The sequence below is a fragment of the Musca domestica genome, unplaced genomic scaffold (genome assembly GCF_030504385.1).
Source record: "Musca domestica strain aabys unplaced genomic scaffold, Musca_domestica.polishedcontigs.V.1.1 5, whole genome shotgun sequence".
Lineage (NCBI taxonomy): Eukaryota > Metazoa > Arthropoda > Insecta > Diptera > Muscidae > Musca > Musca domestica.
In genome coordinates this window covers 7,895,257-7,915,621 of record NW_026712346.1, presented here as the reverse complement: position 1 = coordinate 7,915,621, position 20,365 = coordinate 7,895,257, and the positions used below count along the sequence as shown (strand labels likewise).

Below are 20,365 nucleotides of genomic sequence, written 5' to 3'. Positions count from 1 at the left end.
AAGTCAGTTGGTCGACTCGTATTAACACTTCTTGTGTTAATTAAGGACATTCCCCTACACCAAGTAGCTTTATTGTTGTGAAATACTCGTAATTAGCTTCTCTTGTACTGATCATCCGTCGTCGCGTTGATCATACAAAAAATATTTGGTGTTGTTCTATTCTATTTCGTTTTGTAATCTCTTTGTTACGGACAGAGTTTTCTCAACAACCTCCTTCCATCGAGTTGTTGATGTACTTTTATTCGTTCTCTATCCCCTCAATTTAGTTGGAGAAGAATTTTGCATCATTGCTTTGTCCATAACATAAATACATATTACACATTTGGTCGCTGTTGTTATCCCCCTTCACGTTTCAAAGGTTGAGATTTGCATCACCACATTTGTTATTGCAGCACACATACATATTTCATCACTTTCGGTCGTTTTGCTTATTTGTTTTTGCAATCCTCACCAACGAAATTGTGCTGTAATTCTAACTCCAACATTTCTTTTCCCCTCTAAAGGCTGAGCCCTGTAATGAGAATTTGTTGTTCTACCTTTGCAAAAACAAAACACTTGTTATAACAGTCGTTGGTTATTTTGTCGTCCTCACTTTGTTTTAAATCACCTTCGTTTCTCTAAACGTCGATCGATACTCAGTTTGGAATTTACATTGCAAAACATTACAACAACAGTAGCCCATCATTCCACGCGCCCTTTTTAAGCGTCGGTTTGATATTTAGTTAAAACACCAACAAATTGTTTTGATCTCCAACTCTCACTGTTGGATCGTTTGTGGCGTCGCTTGTTGTGTGGGTGCGTAGCTGCTTACGCATAGTCATTTCTCTGTCGACGTCGCTTGTGTTTTATTCCTCTTTGTGCGATATCCGTTGTTGGTTTGGCACAGTGGGGTAAAACAGTAAAAATTGTGAATTTTTGCAATTTATTTTAGAATCTATTTTTTTTGATAATTTATTGAAATATTATCAAGTGGTTGTAGGGTTTTTGGAATTTTTGGACAAATTCACCCTACATTCGGCATTCATTGCACATATTCCAGCAAAATATATTCGCTGAAACTTTTAGTTTGTGGCTATTTTCTTTAATTGTTTGGGCAATTTATTAATAGTTGTTGATACTGATTGTGATTCTCCGCAGAGTTTTGTATTTTTTGGAAGAATATACCTTACTTTCGGCATAAACTTTAAAAGTTTACCAACTTCAGCTTCAAATATTTTGTAAAAAATACTCAATTTTGCAAGACTTTTGGTAAATAATTGTACAAAGATAGTTCTGAAAACTGTAAATACATTTTGCAAAATACCAGTTGGCATAACCAAAGCATTCATTTTCTTAATTTATTGATATTGGAGCAATTTTAGTAATATTTGTCACACAGGAAAAGATTTTCTTAATTTCTCTCCTATTGAACAATATTTATAACTTTCTTGAAGTATTTGGAGGTTTTTAGTTTTGCAAAATTTCTCTTTTCCTTTCAACAATAGCAACCCTTGTTCGAATTTTCTTTGTTTTGCATACCGTTTGTATTGTTTTTGTTATAAATTTAGCAAAACAATGTCGATCACTCCGCTCACACGTTTCATGAGAGCCGCTGACATTGTTCTTAAAAGCGTAGCACATTTCGAACAAATTGATGCCACACAGTTCACTATTTGCAGCCTCGAAATTCGTCTTTCTGAAATTCGAGAATTATGGGAAAAGGTTCAGAACACTTACACTGGGTGTAAAAACTACCTCACGGCATCCGAGACTGCACAGGCTGACCTTTTTGATGTCGTTGAGGATAAATACAATAATGCATTTATGGCATACCATTGGTGTTTGACCACCATAAAAAGCATCTTGACCGCCTTAAGTCCCCAATCAGTGATAATTGTTCCCCTGCTGTGGCTCCTCAGACCTTACCTCCTGAAAAGTCCACTATTGCACTAAATAATGATAAAGTGACATTACCTTCAGGCTTGCTTTCGAGCGATCCTATCTTATCGGTTCCTGTGCAGTCTGTTTCTCCACCCGTTGATGTTTTCTCCAAATCTTCTCCCAATAATAGTTGCTCCAATCCATCCTTCCATAATCAATGTTACATGTTGCTACCTCTAGATATCGAAGTCTTTGCAGGCGATTTTGTGTCTTGGCCCATGTTTCGGGATTTATTTACCACCCTATTTGTGAAAAATGCACGCCTTTCAGATATTGAACGTCTCTGTCATCTTCGACAGAAGACTACCGGTGAGGCTCGAGAAATCGTTAGCAGATTCCCACTCACTAATAGTAGTTTCCAGTTAGCTTGGAAAGCTTTGTCGGATACGTATGATAATAAGCGCATCGTGGTAAATAGTCACATTAAACGTTTATTCGAGCTTCCTACCTTTGAAAAAGAGAATTGATATTGTTTGAAAATTATTCAAAATGGAATAAATAGTTGTCTTGCTGCAATGGCCGTCTATGACGTCGCCACGGATCAGTGGGATCCAATTATTGTACAAATTTGTTTGCAGCGCTTGCCCTTAAACACCTTGACTTTGTGGGAGCAAAGTATCAAAAATAAGTCGTTGTTGCCTTCCTGGCCAGACCTAGATGCTTTTCTCACAGAAAGAATACAAACTTTACAATGTATTCAAAATTTGTGTAAAAATCCATCCACCAACGTTGTTTCTCCCAATTCCTCGTTGTCATCAAAGAATGTTAGTTCTAGATCTACAAAGAAATCGTTGTTGCCAAAAAGCGTTGAACTTTCTTGCTGCTCCACTAGATCGTTGGCATCAGAGCATGTTTGTACATCAAGTTTCACCATTAAAAAGCCATTGGCACATGGGCCAAAATCTGTGCGTGTCCCTCGTTCTACTAGTTCATTGTCGAATAGTAATTGTCCCATTTGTTCTAACCAGAGTCATGTTCTTCGACTCTGCAAAACCTTTATAAATCTTTCGTTTTTCGATTGTCAAGAAGAATAAGTGTTGTATAAATTGCCTATCTCGTGGTCATGCGGTTAAAAATTGTCACAGCACAAATAGTTGCAAATCGTGCAAACAAAGGCATCACAGCCTCCTTCACCGGCCACAAATTAGTAGAGTTGTTTCAACATCGCAAAAAGTAGTTTTGAAATCTAAGAAAATACCTCCGGCTCTTACTAAAGTCAAAAGTCAAGGTACAAAGTCCCCTCCTACTTTTAAGAAGGTCAAAAGTCGAGGTCCTAAACCTTCTAAAACGCACCCACTCTCTGCAAAAAATAATTCGAATGACCAGTCTCCCAACACTATTGAAGATCACGTGCTCTTGGGAACTGCAGTAGTAAATATTGTTCACAATGGGAAAAGTTATACTGCTCGTGCTATAATAGACCCTTCTTCAAAGGCATCTACTATAAGTAAGAAACTTTACAATGCACTTGGTATTTCAACTTGTTCTTTGACAAACAAATCTAAATCTACATCGCGGAGAGAAGTCTGTTCTCTTAAGTTGTCTTCCCCTAGAAACGCATCTAGAATTGTGGAAACAAAAGCGTTAATCTTGCCTAAGGTCAAAGGAAAGTTGTTCTCGTCACCATATACTTGTAATTTAAAGACTCGAATTCCTGATCTTGAATTGGCGGATTCTTTCTATGACAGCCCAATTGATTTGCTACTTGGCGCTGACCTATACCCTAAGATTATAAAAGCTGAACCTCCAAAAATTGTTTTGGATTCATTGCTGGCCCAAAAGTCTATTTTTGGGTACATTCTCACCGGTTCAGTACCTCCCTCGACTGTAACTTAATCTTGAACCAAGAATTGAAATCGACCAATTTAGAAAAGAATCGTAGCATTTATAATTGGCATTTGCTGAAAACATTATTTGCGCTCAATATTGAAATTGTAGACCGAATCTATCGGTAATCGCTTTGATTAAAATACGAAAATCTGCAACTATAGCTCACTTAGGAATCTGAATTTACGTTCTCTCCTAACTTATAATAAAGTGATATTAATTGCTAGACTCGTAGTTCTAGCAAGGGGGCCGGAATGTATAAGTTCGATACGTTCCACCACAACTTTCCAATGCTCGATCAATCACGGATGCCGATTGGCGCACAGGCATCTCTTCTACAACTCCCCTGGCGGAGACCGTAGTGAGCGGATCGTCGCTGGGCATTGGTTGTTGTCGGTAGGCTCACCTTGCTCTCATTGGAAGTAGTTGTAGTTGTAATTGTAGACATACATGGGACCCTCTTTGTCTTTAGTCTTTGAAACGAAACCCAACACGGCCACTGTCGCCAACACCATATTTGAAAAGAGGTAATTTTGTTCTTTGAAAAGAAAGAGTCACAATAAAGCATAAATTATATTTAGAAAAATACTAATTTATCTTTGTTTCATTTCTTGATTTTGTCTTTCTTTTATCCTACACCACCCGCGCGAATCATCCGCACCTCACCAAACCTCTCACCTACACATCGCATACCTCATTCTCACATCACATAATAACTCTGGGGAGTTCTTGTTATTGCTACCGCTGTCGAAACCTTTCCCCCCACTCCCCTGTGTTAATCATCCTTCATGGTAAAAAGTTACCAATACATGGGGGTTGGTATGATAGAATTAGAAACCATTGATTACGCTAGCAAATTATGATTAAATGTGACCACCTTGTCTGCATGCAACAGTTTGTGGTGTGGCTCAGGTTCATTGTCGGCACGTAAATAATTGGAACAATATTTTTTTTAAAGTTTCGCATTTATATACCGGATGAACTTGGGAATATACTCTACAAGGTATTGGCGGTTTAACTAACCAAGATCTAGACGTTTGGGCGGAAACCGAAGCCGTTGCGGGTGGGGATTCACCAAACTTAGAACCAATTTCTTCGGCGCTGGTATTGGTAGGTTGACCTCAAAATTAGGTGCAGTTGAGGTGGTAGCAAATTCTATTCCTTGTAGCCGTCATCTCCACTTCTGCTTCCCGATCTACTACATCCGGGAACAATTCTTGCTGGGACAACACACAAGAGAATATAGGATGAACAAAAGGCGCGAAAAAAAATTAACAATAAACTTATTCAACTTTTTTCGTCTCTTTTTCCAAAAAAAATAGATAAATCTCACACAAAATTCTGGGACGAAATTCACTGTTGTGAAAAGGAAAACTCAGCAAATAATAATCAGGGAAAATTCACAAATCCGGCTCGAAGGATCAATGATTATGTTGAGGGTTCAGAAAAAAAAAATAAATAAGAGCATAAGGAGTATTAGTATTTAATTCTGAACAATTTGCTAATTTATTAAATCACTTTTTTGTGCTGCCGAACAGCATCCGTTATTGACTGCACTCGGGAAATTTAAGGACATATTTGATAATGTTGCAAAAAACCAAAGATCTAGTCTAGTAGGATCAATGGTTTGTAGGCTTGTCAATACAGGAATTTTTTTTAAGGACTCAATACTGTTGAGAAAAAATATAATGAGAATAAGAGACTATTGCTGTATTTTTTTTAAGATTTTCGATAAGTTAATAAAAACTTTTTGTCTCAGAAATTGTAAATTGAATACTGATCATCAGTAATAGCATCTTGGTTACAGTTTATGTCGTTGATTCTGGAGATTTTGAAGTATGTAATTTTGAACGTCAACCACCGGGCCAGCGACTGCTACCATCCGGTTAGGGCTTTCTGCAGTCAAAATACGGTCTAGTTTTTCAGAAGCAATTTTCGTTATCGATTCTGCTCCGTGGAAATTTCATGGGTTTTTGCATCTCCTGTATTTTTTCTCTGGATGCATTATTTTTATTCCGTTATGGCAGCTCTTTTTCAACTGCAAATTTTTCTTCGTAGCCTGTACTATTGCCACTTCTCACTATGTGGTAACAAATTTTCAGAAAATGATTCTGAAAATGCTGTTTCCCAACTACATCCAAATACCGCACGTATTGTGAAGATAATTCTTGAAAACTTATATCGAAGCTTATTATTATTAAGAAAATACCCCTTTTAATCCCCTCTCAAATCATGCATCGATTAGTTTAACCGTTATCCCAAAATTCTTATTGATTAAATATATGTGGTCTTAAAATGAAACGAATAAACCAAAAGTAGTCACATTTAACTACGCGTCTCTTGCGTTATTTTATGGACGGAAAGATCGACAGAGTCAAGACTTTTTACACAACGAAAATATCTATTACTGTCTTTGCTTTTGCATAGCTACAACGTAAAAGCTTAACACACTCCACTACTACGAAAATGTGCGACTATCACGTTATTAATTTCACATAAACTAATAATTTCACGAACAATCTATCGAATCGCTTCATTTACGGACAAATTTGCTACTGTACTATCACTTCGATACTATCATGATTAAGTCGACTCCTAACCCCACCACTACGCAGTGTAATTAAAAAAGAAAACACAGCGAAATTATGTTTCTCTTTCCGTGGCTCGAAGGGAACTCATTTTATTAATAAATATATTTTAACACCAATTTACACATGCACTTACTTAATAATGCTTGTAGTATATAAATGCATATTCACCCCACGCACACAAGTCGGTCATGACATTTATTACATTATTTATAATCGGAATGGAAAACTAGTATAAATAGTTAATTTGAAACTTTATACTCGTAATATTCCTTTAATCTAAAATTCAAATAAGTACATTCAACTTCATTGTATAATTATTACAGGTAGCAGCAAGCCCCAGTTGATTTGTCTCAATAGTAATACCAGTGCCAAATTTGATCTGATGTTTTTTTTATTTAAGTCCATTTCTTGATATACAATAGGTGATATAATGAAAGAAAATAATACTGTTGTAATTTACAAAACGTCAACGTCGATGATGTCGAAATGTATTTTTCACGGTAAAGGATCAGCGACGTCACATTAGGTAATATAGTCGTATGTTTAATGTTTTCTAAAATTGAAAAATGTAGAATACTTATTTATGTATGCAGCTTGTTATAATTAGAAAGGGATGTTGATTATTCCACAATTTTCCTGAGTTTTACATTCAGGGGACTGATACGAAAACATTAACATTAAATATTTTAAAAATTATATTTCAGCATTTTGAATTTAATCTAAATTTCAAAATTATATTTTTTTTAATATAAAGTCATATATCGAAAATTAATTGTTTTGTTTACATTTTTGGACACAAACCCATGGTAGAATAATACAGTATCAGCAAGTGTTGTTGTACAGCAATCGTAACAACAACCACATACAAATTTGTTTTTGTACGTAATACAGGTGTCAGAGTTATATTTCCAAAAATTCAAACAAAATTATTAATTTTCAATAAATTATTTTAATTTCAAATATATACATATTTGGAATTTGGATTATTAAATTGAAAATGCAGAAGAATAGTTCTTAATATATTTAATTTTTATGCTTTTACATCGTTGTTGTACAGCAATCGTAACAACAACCACATACAAATTTGTTTTTGTACGTAATACAAGTGTCAGAGTTATGTTTCCAAAAATGCAAACAAAATTATTAATTTTCAATAAATTATTTTAATTTCAAATATATACATATTTGGAATTTGGATTATTAAATTGAAAATGCAGAAGAACAGTTCTTAATATATTTAATTTTAATGCTTTCACATCATTACCCTGAATGTATAGTTGTTAGCTGTTGGTCCTAATCTCTCAAGCAATCGCTAGAAAATCGTGGAAAAGGCAACATCCCTTTCAAGTTGAAACCAAACACATAAAGTATTCTACATTTTGCAATTTTAAGAAATATGAAATATACGAATATATTATTTAATGTGGTGTCACTGTTCCTTAACCTCAAAAACAGTTTCCGAAGCATCACCTTTGGCGTTTTGTTAAGTATTACGGCGATTTTTATGTTATTTTGTAAAAAATATGTTCACATTGCCCTGCAGTGAAATTTTATATCAAAAAAGGGTATACCCATGGTACAATAAGGAGGTAGAACAGCTTCGTAAAACTACAGAACTACAGCCCTGAGGCTATGCCCGCTTCCTGTCGGAATTTTTCAAAATTATAGGCATATATTGTTTTCATTTATTTTATATTTTTTGTCCATTTTTAAAATGAGCCAGATGAATAAAATACCCGGATGTTTTTTTTTTTAAATATGATCCTAAGTGTTCAGTCTTTCAATTCGATGGCAAATCTGGTAAATATCATCATCAACATGCGTGCTCCGCATTAAATGTTTCTTCCAATGATTGATTTTGAAAATATTTCGTTTTTATTTTTCAAAACAACAAATACATGCACAAAGTGGGGCACACTTAGAAAAAATTTGTAATCGGCTAACAGCTCCACCTTACCTCCTTATTGTACCATGGGTATACCTATTGTTGTATATCAAGAAAAGTAAATTTATAAAAAAAATGTCATATCGAGTTTTACACTAGTATTACTATAGAGTCAAATCAGCTGTGATTTGCTGTTACCTCGACGACTAGAGCTGTCCATATTTTCCCTCTGACATTAACAGCGCCAAAATAGTCGAAGACGTTATAGGTAAACGCACTTTGCGCAGCAAATTTTTTACGTACAGTCTTGAATCTATTAGTACTTGGAGAAACTTTTAATTTTAGGTATAATTGAAATTACTTGCGTTGCCACCATATCTTTGTGCTTTGTACAGTTCTTACCTATAACAAATACCGCAATTTTGTCATTATTTACATTATTTATGTGCTATTCTATTATAATATCATTTATGTTGAATGTCGGAACATAATATCGTGGCACTTTACATTTCAGTTCATCGAGACTTACAAGGCTCTTGTTATCATCGAGTGATTGCTCAAACAAGGTTTGAGTTGAGGGATCAAGCTTTTCATCCATCGGAAGTCCCTGTGTCTTTAAGCGATGGATGCATTCCTTTGTGAGGAATGCCGTTTCATTTCACAATGAGCCATTTGTTATCGTATCTAATGACCAGAATATCCTATGCGATTGCATAATTTGTTGTTGCAATTGGCAAATGGTTTATCAGTTTTTTTGGAATCTGAATTTTTGCAGGTTTGGTTGATACTGCTCATCTGCTAGTAGATCTTCAAATGTTACCAAGGTTGATGTTTATGATATTCTTCATTTAAATGTTTTTGTGGCTTGATTAATGTCTGATCCTGTGCAAAGTTACAGGATAGTTGGACCACTGAATGTAAATTTTGGCGCATTGATGATCGCTTCGTGTAGCGTGGTTAAAGTACAAAAGAGCCCTTGCTGGAGGGAAATTATTACACTTAAAACTTAGTTTGATGCAATCCTCCGGGATTACAAAATGTAAAATTTGCAGGGTTTAGAACGCTGCATGTAGCGTAACTTTAGTACTAAAGGTCCCATTGATGCAATTCTGCGCCTAGTTACAGGTCCGTCGTCCTGAAAATATTAATTGTGGGTGGCTTAGAATGCTACTTGTAGCGTAATTTTAGTACTAAAGGAAACTAATAATATTTAAAACTTCAACTACAATCCTGTGCCTTCGGTGACACCAAATGTAAATTCAAATGTGTCGAATAGTGTGAACACTAAAGTTTTCCTTTAAAGATCGCAATGTGTTTTTTGTATTGTTTTTGTTTAGCATAGGTAGAAACCATGGTAGAAGAATGCTGGTAGTTACATCAACGCTTGGGAACATATATAACTTATTTAAAATAGTTTTTTACAAAAATATGTAGGTTTTCATATGTTTTCTTATACGACACCAATCGGAGGTGTTACCAGGTGGTAAGGCAGGGAACACTAGGTTTCCAAAAGAATTTTAGTTTTATGCAATTCTTTGGTTCCTCTTCTATTGAGCTTACGATCTCGTCACTTGGATAAAAAGTTTTTGTCATAGAAGTCATTTTTAAAATAACTTCTGGGGAGAATATCCCAGACAAAACAAGGGAACTGCTGAGGATTGGTGGCTCTTTCCGAAACCTAGGTATTCCCTGCCTTACCCCCTGGCAAACATTACCATCGTTCTTCACTAATAAACAAACGTTGTTTTTATAAAAACAACAATAAAGGGATTAAGCCTGACCATTTTGCCACAACAAAATATTCTTGATTAGCGTAAAATCTTAAGACGGTTTAGACCTGTCCGTCCGTCCGTCTGTTGCAATCACGCTGGAGTCATAACGAATTAAGTTAGGAAGCTAACATTTTGCACATATCAGTCTTTTGTGTGTCGGTGCACGATATCGAATGGCCCCATATAACGGTACCTCCGGTATTCGGTATTTCGATGATATTAGACACATTTGTGAATGAAATTGTCTGAAATTCTACAAAAGGAGTTTTTGTGGGTACTTTACTCCCTGGAAGAGAATTGTCTATACAGGCCTTTGATCTCGTATATCCCCTCGGTGTTATGTAGATCGATAGATTGATTTAGCCACATTTTTTCAATGCAATAGTCTGAAAATCCACACAATGAGTTCTGTCTGAGTATTTTACCTCCTGGAAGAGGGGATATAGGTCTAAGTTTTAGTATATCAATCATATAACGCTACCCCGTGATATTCGGTATTTCAAGGATTTTCGCAACATTATTCATCGTCATTCATTATCTATGCAGGTTCACGTCTTAGTATAGCCCCCATACGTACCGCCTTTAATGTCATTAAAATACCTTCATTCGGTATTTTTATTATATTGGAAACATTCTTCACCGGAATTGTTTCAAATTTCGTAGTTCGGAATCGGTACTACAGCCTATGCCCCGTACGTTATGTCTCTAATATCATCAAAATTCCTTCATGCAGTATTTGGATTAACAATAAGACAATGCATGATAAAATTTCAGTTAGTAAGTAAATGTCTTTAATTGCATAATTGCAAAAAATTTCTGTTTATAAGCATTTAATTGAATTATTGCAATATTGCACAAAATAATATAGGGTAAGGACATTTATGTTCGTTTACATATTATTTATTATGGTTAACAACGACCCAGGTTTCAATATCCAAATCCGGCGTTGGTTGTTTCAAAAGATTCAAAAAGGCTGAACCATTTTCCCGGCAAACCCGTAAAAATTAGCAGTGGGTATATCCTGTGTGGCATAGATGTTGCCATGGTACAATGAAGACAAGGTAGGCTAACTTTGAAAAAATTGCAAGTATAGAGGTCTACCTGTTTGGCTTGTAATGTCAGAATTACAATCAAAACAATAAAAAAACAAACAACCTGTTGCATTGATTTTGAATAAATAATTTAAAACCGCGAAAACTGATTGAAAAGTCAAAATTTCTTTTCAAAATCATGTTCTATATATCTCTTATGGTTTATTTCGCGACAAAAACTGTAGATTTTGTCGATGCATTCGTTGCAATAAGCATTTTGAAAACACCCGAATTTGAATATTTTCTGAACAATGTTTTTATTATTGAAAAGAAGACACACACATAAGCAAATGAAGTTGACATATTAAGCCAGAAAAATAAAAAAAATTAAATCATATGGTAGTTGTGCCCTACCTTGAATTCATTGTACCATGGATGTTGCGTTGTGTATATGATAGCTGATTCACAAGTTGTGGCAATTGCTGCTTTTTACTTACTTGCGCCAGCATAGTTTGTGGCATATTAACTTGTGGCTGTGATGCTTGATTTTACAATATTTGCAACTGTTGTTGTAATAAAGGCAATGTCACTGTGTATCTGTTTGTTTCCAAAAATTGTGCTAACACCTGAGAATTATTAAGTGACCGTGTCAGCATTGTTTGCATTTGTTTTTGTACCCAATTCATTTGTAATTTGCAAAATTATTATTATGTTCGGCTATTTCTTTAGGAGATTTTGATGTTTGGCTAGCGAATTAGTAAAAATTTTTGTGTCGTTCCCTGAAGAAAAGACGGATTAGCTTTACTAGTAAAAAATATACTGACCGAAAGGTTATTTTTGTTGGGAGGTGGCGAATATGTCGTAAGTCTCTGGATCAAAACGAGCTGGTATTCCTTGGATGCATCGGTTGTTTGTACTTCTTGACTCTTTGTAATCTGACATAAAATAAACATACTAGCAATATTACAAGAAGATATGAATTGGCTCAATTGTTTTCAATAAGATAACACAAAAATCTGCCCGTCCGGCTACTGTTGTCCAACATAAAAAAGACGTATACTTACATAAATTCACATAAACTTTAAACAAATTTGGATTTAACTTTTAATAAATTTGTAGGACATCATATAAGATGATGTTGCTTTTCAAATCTATAAACGTCGACTTTCTTCATACTTCCTTCTAGAGTAATGACACAAGGTTTTTTTTTGTAAAATATAAATATGGGCTTTTATTTGCATTGGCGGCAAGTGTAAAATAAGAGAAAGATTTGTCGTTTGTTTGTTCACTAATACATACAAGGATTTTTTTTAAATATAAATATGGGCTTTTATTTGCACTGGCGGCAAGTGTAAAATAAGAGGAAGATTTGTCGTTTGTTTGTTCACTAATACATATAAAATTAACAATAAATAATTTGCACTTTACGATAATATATAAATTTAAACACTTGCTATCATCAATAGGGTTGCCTTCAACATCATGTATTTCCTTATGATTCTGCTTCACTTGATTCAATTTTGAGATTTTCAACGTTTCGAAACCGATTCTAATTTGTGATTTTTCTATATAAAGATAATGGTTCTTCGTTTTCCATATTCTATTTTAAACAAATTTATTTTTTTCTTGCTACATCATTCAGACCATTGCCAAACAAAACTGCCTATATATTTTTGCACAATACTGGCAACACTGAGTGTATTCAAAAAGCTAGTGATACAATGAACTGTCAAAAATGTAAATTTAAATTAAAAATTTGATTGTTTGTTAAACTTTTTTAACTATAATAAAAACGACACCAATCACATTGTACAAAACATTATTTAAAAATCTATTTATTTTTAAAGCATTATAGCATTTTTTAATTTTCAATGTTCACATTAAACTGTTCACATTTGTTTACACTAATAAATCTACCTATATTTATCTACGATGACAATTAGCAGCTGAAAATTTGTAAGACCATGCTGCGTCCAAAAAATGATATAACACTAGAAATCTTTGATTTCGACGATCAAAATAAACGATTTATGCGCAGAAACGAAGACTACTGTAAAACATTATGCTGACATGAAGGTAATTTAGAAAGATACTTAAAAACTGCACACCCTAATCTTTATCAAAACTATATAAAAATGGGAAATGAACAGCCAGTTAATAAAAATGCATTAAAAATGTCATGCATAATTGATAAGAAAAGTGTGGAAAATGCTATAGTGGAGTTGTTTACTAAAAATGGCAGACCATTCGTATGACAGAAGACCGGCCATTAAAGATTTTATATATTTTTCAGGAAATAATTGTACACTACATATTTTTCTAAATCTGAATTTTCTAATTCAACCTCTTGTGCCGAACCAAGTAATACTGAAGATGCACTTGAAGCTTACCTTAAAACTTGTGATAGACCTTCCTGCAGTGAGCCACTTATAAAAATATTGAACGTGACCTCCTAATTTATGAAAGACAGCCCATATTAGCAATAAATGTAAATATTATAGACTACTGGACAACTGAAAACAATACCGTAACAACAATTGCATTCATTTTTTATCGATTCCATGTACACAAGTAAGCGTGGAGAGATTGTTTTCAATGTTGCATCATCCAGCAGAGTACATTTAAGTTTGGTTTTTGTTTCCACTCACATACACAAACAGTACAAAACAAAAAACAAGTGCCGTTAGCTGAGTATTGGCTTTGTTTCGTACTTCGGGAAAATACAGAACAAAACGATGGCAAACGTTTGCAATAGTTTATTTTCGTACACTGATTATGACACTTAATGTTGAATTTGGCACACCAAGAGCTGCTTTGTTGGAATTATCGCCTATGTTTCTACCATTGTAAAAGAATACAGTTAGATGCATCAACGCAAAATTTTTTAGATGTCTTTTCAAATGTGAGCAGATTTTTATGTTTTCTTATGTTTGGCGATGGTCTGAATGATGTAGCAAGAAAAAAATAAATTTGTTTAAAATAGAATATGGAAAACGAAGAACAATACTTCGACCTTTCATCAAGAGAAAAACTTATAATTATTTCGCTCAACAGGCGAATCTGTTCGACGAACTGTTCGTCGAACAAAAATTTCATTTGCCCACCAACGAGTGCGAACATGCTCGCGAACATCATTTGTAAACAATTTTCATCGAGTAATGCTAGGAACACAATTGGAGCGAACGACGAATTTTTTCGCGGCGTATGTTCGTCGTCAAAAATAAAACACATATGTGTATATGGAAGTGCACACAATCACGGCACCGGCGAAAATTTCGTCGGTCGCCGCGAACTCAATTAGCTTTATTTCTATTTCATACGCCGGCGACCGGCGAACAAAACAGTACAAGGTGGCCATACTTGTACGAATTTTATGTGTTTTAGTAAATAAAGTTACTTTTTACTTTAAAATTTGTTATGGTCACTCTACTATCTGTTACTCGTATAAAAAAAACATAATTAATTTGTTTATTTATTTGTGTACTTGCGCCTGAGTGAAGATGGATATCAGTGAATTTATAATAGAGAAGATGGACATAAGTGAAATTATAATAGAGAACGTAAAGAATTATGTGTTCTTGTATAATTCATTGTAGTCAACAAATGAGCAAAAAGTAAACAACTTCATCAGCTGTTTTATAATTTCGTCGGTATTGTGTTCCATACGACGAATTTTCGCGGCTCATTTTGTCGCCGCGTAGGGCGAAATTCGTCGTTCGCTCCAATTGTGTTCCTAGCATAAACATGTCATCGGACAGCGACCGCGACACAGTCATTGTCTTGATGGCAATACATGTTTTTTTGGAGGAAAAGGAAAATAAGGAGGAAGTTAAAAAAAGAAAACACAGTATATGGAAGAAAGAATGGTACGCAAAGCGCCAAAAGTTCACACATGCAAAACTCTTAAAGGAACTGAAAGAAAGTTCTCGGGTGGATTTAAAGAATTTTCTTAGAATGGACGCTGAAACATATGCAGCTCTATTAAATTTGGTAGCTCCAGAAATTCATCGACAGGATACTACAATGAGAGAAGCAATAAGTGCAAATGAAAGGCTTTCAGCGACTTTGCGCTTTTTGGCAAGTGGCCAAAGCTATGAAGATTTAAAATTTTTAAATGGAATTTCTCCCCAGAGTCTTGGACGCATAGTTTTCGAAACATGTGGTGTAATAATTAAAATGCTTAAGTCGTATATATATATTGTTTGCCACAATGCTGGTTCATTTTCCAGGCAATTAATAAATTCCGATAGAAATTGTTGTGACATTTTAAATACGTCTTCACTTTAAAAAAATATTTTTCAACTGATGTTCAGCGAACACTGCCACCCACTGTGTCAAATGTTCGTGCGAACCATGGCAGAAGAATACAGGTAGATGCATCAACGCTTGGGAGCATTGATATGTCAAAAAAAAATGTAAATGTTTTTTCAAATATAAGTAGATTTTTATATGTTTTCTTATACTACGTCATTCGGAGGCTACTATATTTCGCGTTTTTCAAAAACTTTTACAAATTTAAATAATTTTTCATTCAACATTTTCAATTCCAAAATTGGTTTGACAGTTCATTGTCCCAGCAGCTGTCTCGACGCGTCTACCTATATTCTTCTACCATGGTGCGAACACAGAAAAGATTGAAACCAAGGTAGATCTACAAGCCCAGCTGACGGCACCTTTAAATGTCAAAAAAAGTTGTTGCAATGCTAAATTCACCCTAAATGAATGCAACACAAAAACAAAGTTTGTTTATGTCTTCTTCACTAAAAGTATTTTTTTCTGACCTGATTACCAGTAAAAAAAAATTAAAAAGAAAAAGATTTTGTTGTTTGGTATTATGTTGTTGGCTATTGGCCAAATTATTAAGATTTTGATTACTGATATTCATATTCTGCTGCTGAATATGTGGTGTATGTATGGCCATATGCATTGGAGTGTCGGTGCCCTGATTTTGCATAGAACAATTGGAGAATTGTTACTGCTGCTGCATATGTACACTGTTAACATCCGATACATTTTGGGCAATGTCGCTGGAGATGCTAGCGGGTGAATCCATGCCATCTGGTGCAATTTTATTCAAATCCTAGGTGTTGAGATTATGTTCAGCACTGGCCTTGAAATTTAATTTATCGTGGACATTTCCAGGCGGCCCAGACGTAGAAGATTAGATATTATATTGCCCAAAAATGTAAATAAAACAGTTAATTTTCAATAAATTATTTTAATTTATAATATTTAAATTTAAAATGCAGAACGTTTGATGTTAATTTTTGAAACTTTAATGCTTTCATATAATTCCCCTGAATGTATAGTTGTTAGTTGTAGGTCCATATCATTTACCTTGGTCTGAACTTTTGCTTATCGGACAGTTCATACTTAAATGAAACTTGTAATAACGAAAAACGATTTATGTGTCTGACATCACTTTTTTATGTAATAACCGCTCTATGCTACAATTAAGAAACTAAAGGTAAAATTGGGATTTCTGATTACATCCCATTAAGGTAGACGAATTTTTCAACCTGGAGCTCGAACCATTTTAGCAGAATCCAAACATAAGCACTGCTACAATAACAATGACTCATGTTGACTTGCAGCAAAAAAATTGCGCTGGAGCATTCTCTTGATGTTAATCTCGAACTAGATCTGAGTCGCTACATGACAGCGTTGCACGAACGTTTTCTCCCTTCATTTCAGTTTTTTAGGGTCAACAAATTGAAGGGAAAATTCAATTATTTAAAAAATAGTTTATTTTTTTTTATTTAAAAGACAAGCGTTTTGGTTCAAAATATTTTCTAGAATGAAAAAAAAAAATCAAAATATATGAGTTCTATGTTACAATTAAGATACTCAATTGATTACTTCTGCAGTTTTTACAAATTTTCATAGGTTTTTTTTGTTATTACTCAGTAGATTCGTCCTTTTTTATTGATTGATTGCTAACGACCTACTCGAATCTAAATACATTTCATCGTTTTTCAAAAATGTCACTTTATAATTCACGTATGATATTTTTAACATTTGAGAATTGAGTAACTTCAATATTGTCACTCATATCCCCGAAACGACATAAACGACATCCGCTGATTTGATGTGAGAGAGGCTTATCATCGAAAAAATTCCTGCTTCATTTATAATTATTTATTTATTTTATTTCCATTTATACAGTTACATATCCTTATCATGGACGGTTCCAAAAACTTCTATACATGACTTCTCTGATATTATTTATAATATTCTTAATCTTAAAAATCTTAATTAAAATTAAACATTAACAAAAATTGAAATTGAACAAAAATAACAATTGATTAAATAATAAGATAAATCAACTATGCAAGAAGAATATAAAAACAAATTACCACAAGAAATCGTAGTATAGGAAAACATATAAAAATCTACTTATATTTAAAAGAAAAACGTTTAAAATATTTTGACATATCAATGGTCCCAAGCGTTGATGCATCTACCTGTATTCTTCTGCCATGACTTTACGTCGAATTTTTGGTAACGCAGTAACCTCAACCATACTCACCGCCGATTAAGCTAAAATTTTACTGACTTCGATATCCAGCGGCAGCAATAAAAACATTGTTTGAGTGCAATGTAAGCTATGAATTCTTTAGAAAATATGAATCCATTGGACAAAATACAAGCATTGGATGACATTGAAAAGGAGATTATTTTATGTTTACAAAGTGCAGGTTGGTCTTAAATAACAATATATGTTGATTTCTAAATTATTAAACTTAACAGGTCAGGCTCTCCAGGAATTGAGCAAAGAAAAGTCATCCCAAAAAAGCGCTGAGACGCAGACAGCACAATTTTTAAAGTCTTTACAAAATGTAGAAATGAAACTTAGCGAACAAATAAATTATCTGACTCAGGTATCTACCGGTCAACCTCATGAAGGTTCTGGATATGCTTCAGCAAAAGTCCTTCAGATGGCATGGCATCGTATATCACATGTTCGTTCAAGAGTGCGAGAATTGGAAGAAACAAAGGCAAAATACACACATGCTGCAAGACAACAACAGCAGCAGAGGCAACAGCAACATGCTGCTGCGGCAGCTTTGCAACAGCAAATGGTGCAGCAACAACAATCACTACTACATGATACAAATATTAGTGGGACCAGCACAAACCAAACCAATGCCCTACTGAACGTTTCGATGAATCAAAGTGGCGGAGGTTAAATATTTAAAATTTTGTTAATATCAATAAAAAATGCTCCGTTTTCATAAATCGTTATCTCAATTTTTTATGTATTAAATCCAAGGAAAACATTTTAGCTATGAAACACCTATGTGATTTGCAAGTACCAGTACTAGGCAGTGGGAAACCATTCAAAACCCCGCCTTCAGCACTGCGGCCGAAGCCAATTCATTGCAAACGAGGAGTTCAGTGTGGTGCATCTTTCTCAATGGTAGAAGAATAGGGTAGTCGCATCGACACAGATGCTGAAACCGATTTTGGAATTGAAAATGTTGAATGAAAAATTATTGAAATTTCTAAAAATTGTTGAAAAATTCATATGATAACAACCACCGATTTGCGTTGTATAACAAACATAAAAATATACTTATTTTTGATACAACATCTTAAAAATGTTGACATATCAATGTTCTCAAGCGTTGATGCATCTACCTATATTCATGTACCATGGATACAGCCAATCAAAATGCTGAACTTTTAAATTTAGAATTAAGACAATCACGTCGACTTAACTGCTACAACAATATCCATATAGGATGTATATGGCTGCATTTTACTATATGATCGCTTTGAAATTTTTAGAAACGTACTATTAGTTGGCTGTTTCGGAAGTATTTGCGTCCATCGAGATTGGAGGATTTTCTCAATAATGTTCTGATCTGGCGCATTTCAATATCCAAAGTTTGAGTATCGAACATTAGGTCTAATATGAAGTTGTCTTTCTGATAATTCCGGAAAGTAGGAGCAATATGAAAACGGAACAGCGTTACCTAAAATCCGACGTAGCATACACAAATATTCAACTTCCCCACTTTGGTAAAACATTTACGTTCGTATTACCAAAATACCCCAGGTCCATATATTTAAATCTACCCACTAATATCGTTGTAAAAATTGATGATTTTTGTGTTTGTTTTCTCTTTCGAGACGAGCTTAATGATCAGGAATTTGCAGTGAAAAGGAAAGCCAGATAGACACTATCACACACTCACCACTATGCGACGCGTTTCGCCGTTGGTTAAGCGGCTCATCAGGCATATTTGGTGTGGATGATGGCTTACAAGGGCCGTTCTCTGGAAAGTAGTATATATTTCGAACTTATTGCAAATTAGCATATGCGAATTATACACTAGAAACTCTCCAGGTTCGACTCAAGTTCTATTGGCAGATCTTTTTCATGATTGTCCCAAATTGTCATATTTTCACTGTATTGTATTATTCGTTTCCATTTTCAACACACAAAAAAAGTTGACATTGAAGTGTTAAAATTTCAAGAATAACGCCATGATCCAAGTATAAGGTCCCCCTCAAGGTAGATCTAACAGGTAACCGCATCGGCGAATTGCTACAACAAAGCAACTTTTGTGGTCCCCTCAAATGTCAAAATTGGCATCTAAGGCGAAAAACATAGATTCGCCATGACATTTAAAGGTTGCGGCAAATTTGTTTCAACCAATCAGAAACGAGGTGTTTGTTTACATTTTATTTTGTGTGCCTCTCGTCGTAAACGAACGTCGCAATAAAAGAGTAAAATAAGTAATAATTGTAGTATTGCGATATTTTTTAAACCAAGAAACTTATAATGACTATATTTTACTGGTTTAAACCGAAAGTTTTCCGGAACTGCAAATGACAAGAGTCGAATTCTTGCACTACTTCCCGTGATGTGCTTTGGGAATTTTAAATGTGGAGGCTAACTTAATTCTTAAAGCTGCACTCCATTCTAACCTCCTTCCTTCATTTTCTTTTAATTTTTTTACTGGTTTCACTCTAAACTTGCTCTTAAATTATTTGAAATTTTTTAGAGAAGACAACATAAACAAATTTGTTGTTGCATTCATTTAGGGCGAATTCTTCATTACAACAATTTGTTTTGACATTTAATGGTGCCGTCAGCTGGGCTGATGCGATTACCTAGTACATCTACCTTGGTCCCCCTCATGATCCAAGTGTAAAGTGCCCAGGAGGCGGTCAAATTTTTTTTATCAAGCAAGTGCGTATGTATTACTGTGTAACTCCGTGTTTTGCCCGCAGACGTACAAACAAGTTTGTCAAACATTCATTTTGTAATTATTTTCGTTGAGTGCAGTCGTGTCGTCGTCGGAAAATGAGTGGCTTTTCGTGACAGCA

At 34.5% G+C, this 20,365-nt stretch overlaps 1 protein-coding gene across 1 annotated transcript; it reads left to right on the top strand.

Annotated features, from left to right (window-relative positions):
- Positions 1-17,564: 17,564 nt before the first annotated feature.
- On the top strand, positions 17,565-18,277 carry LOC101894677 (mediator of RNA polymerase II transcription subunit 11). Its single transcript, XM_005191056.4, has 2 exons — positions 17,565-17,724; positions 17,777-18,277. The coding sequence occupies exons 1-2, from the start codon at positions 17,634-17,636 to the stop codon at positions 18,214-18,216; spliced, it is 531 nt and encodes a 176-aa protein (XP_005191113.1). The 5' UTR covers positions 17,565-17,633; the 3' UTR covers positions 18,217-18,277.
- Positions 18,278-20,365: the final 2,088 nt, after the last annotated feature.

What these genes read in the sequence shown, in the direction of transcription:
- LOC101894677 (XM_005191056.4), top strand. Translation starts at nt 17,634, where the DNA reads ATGAATTCTTTAGAAAATATGAATCCATTGGACAAAATACAAGCATTG. An exon ending in TTTATGTTTACAAAGTGCAG is followed by an intron (nt 17,725 to 17,776) that starts GTTGGTCTTAAA and finishes TAAACTTAACAG; the next exon opens with GTCAGGCTCTCCAGGAATTG.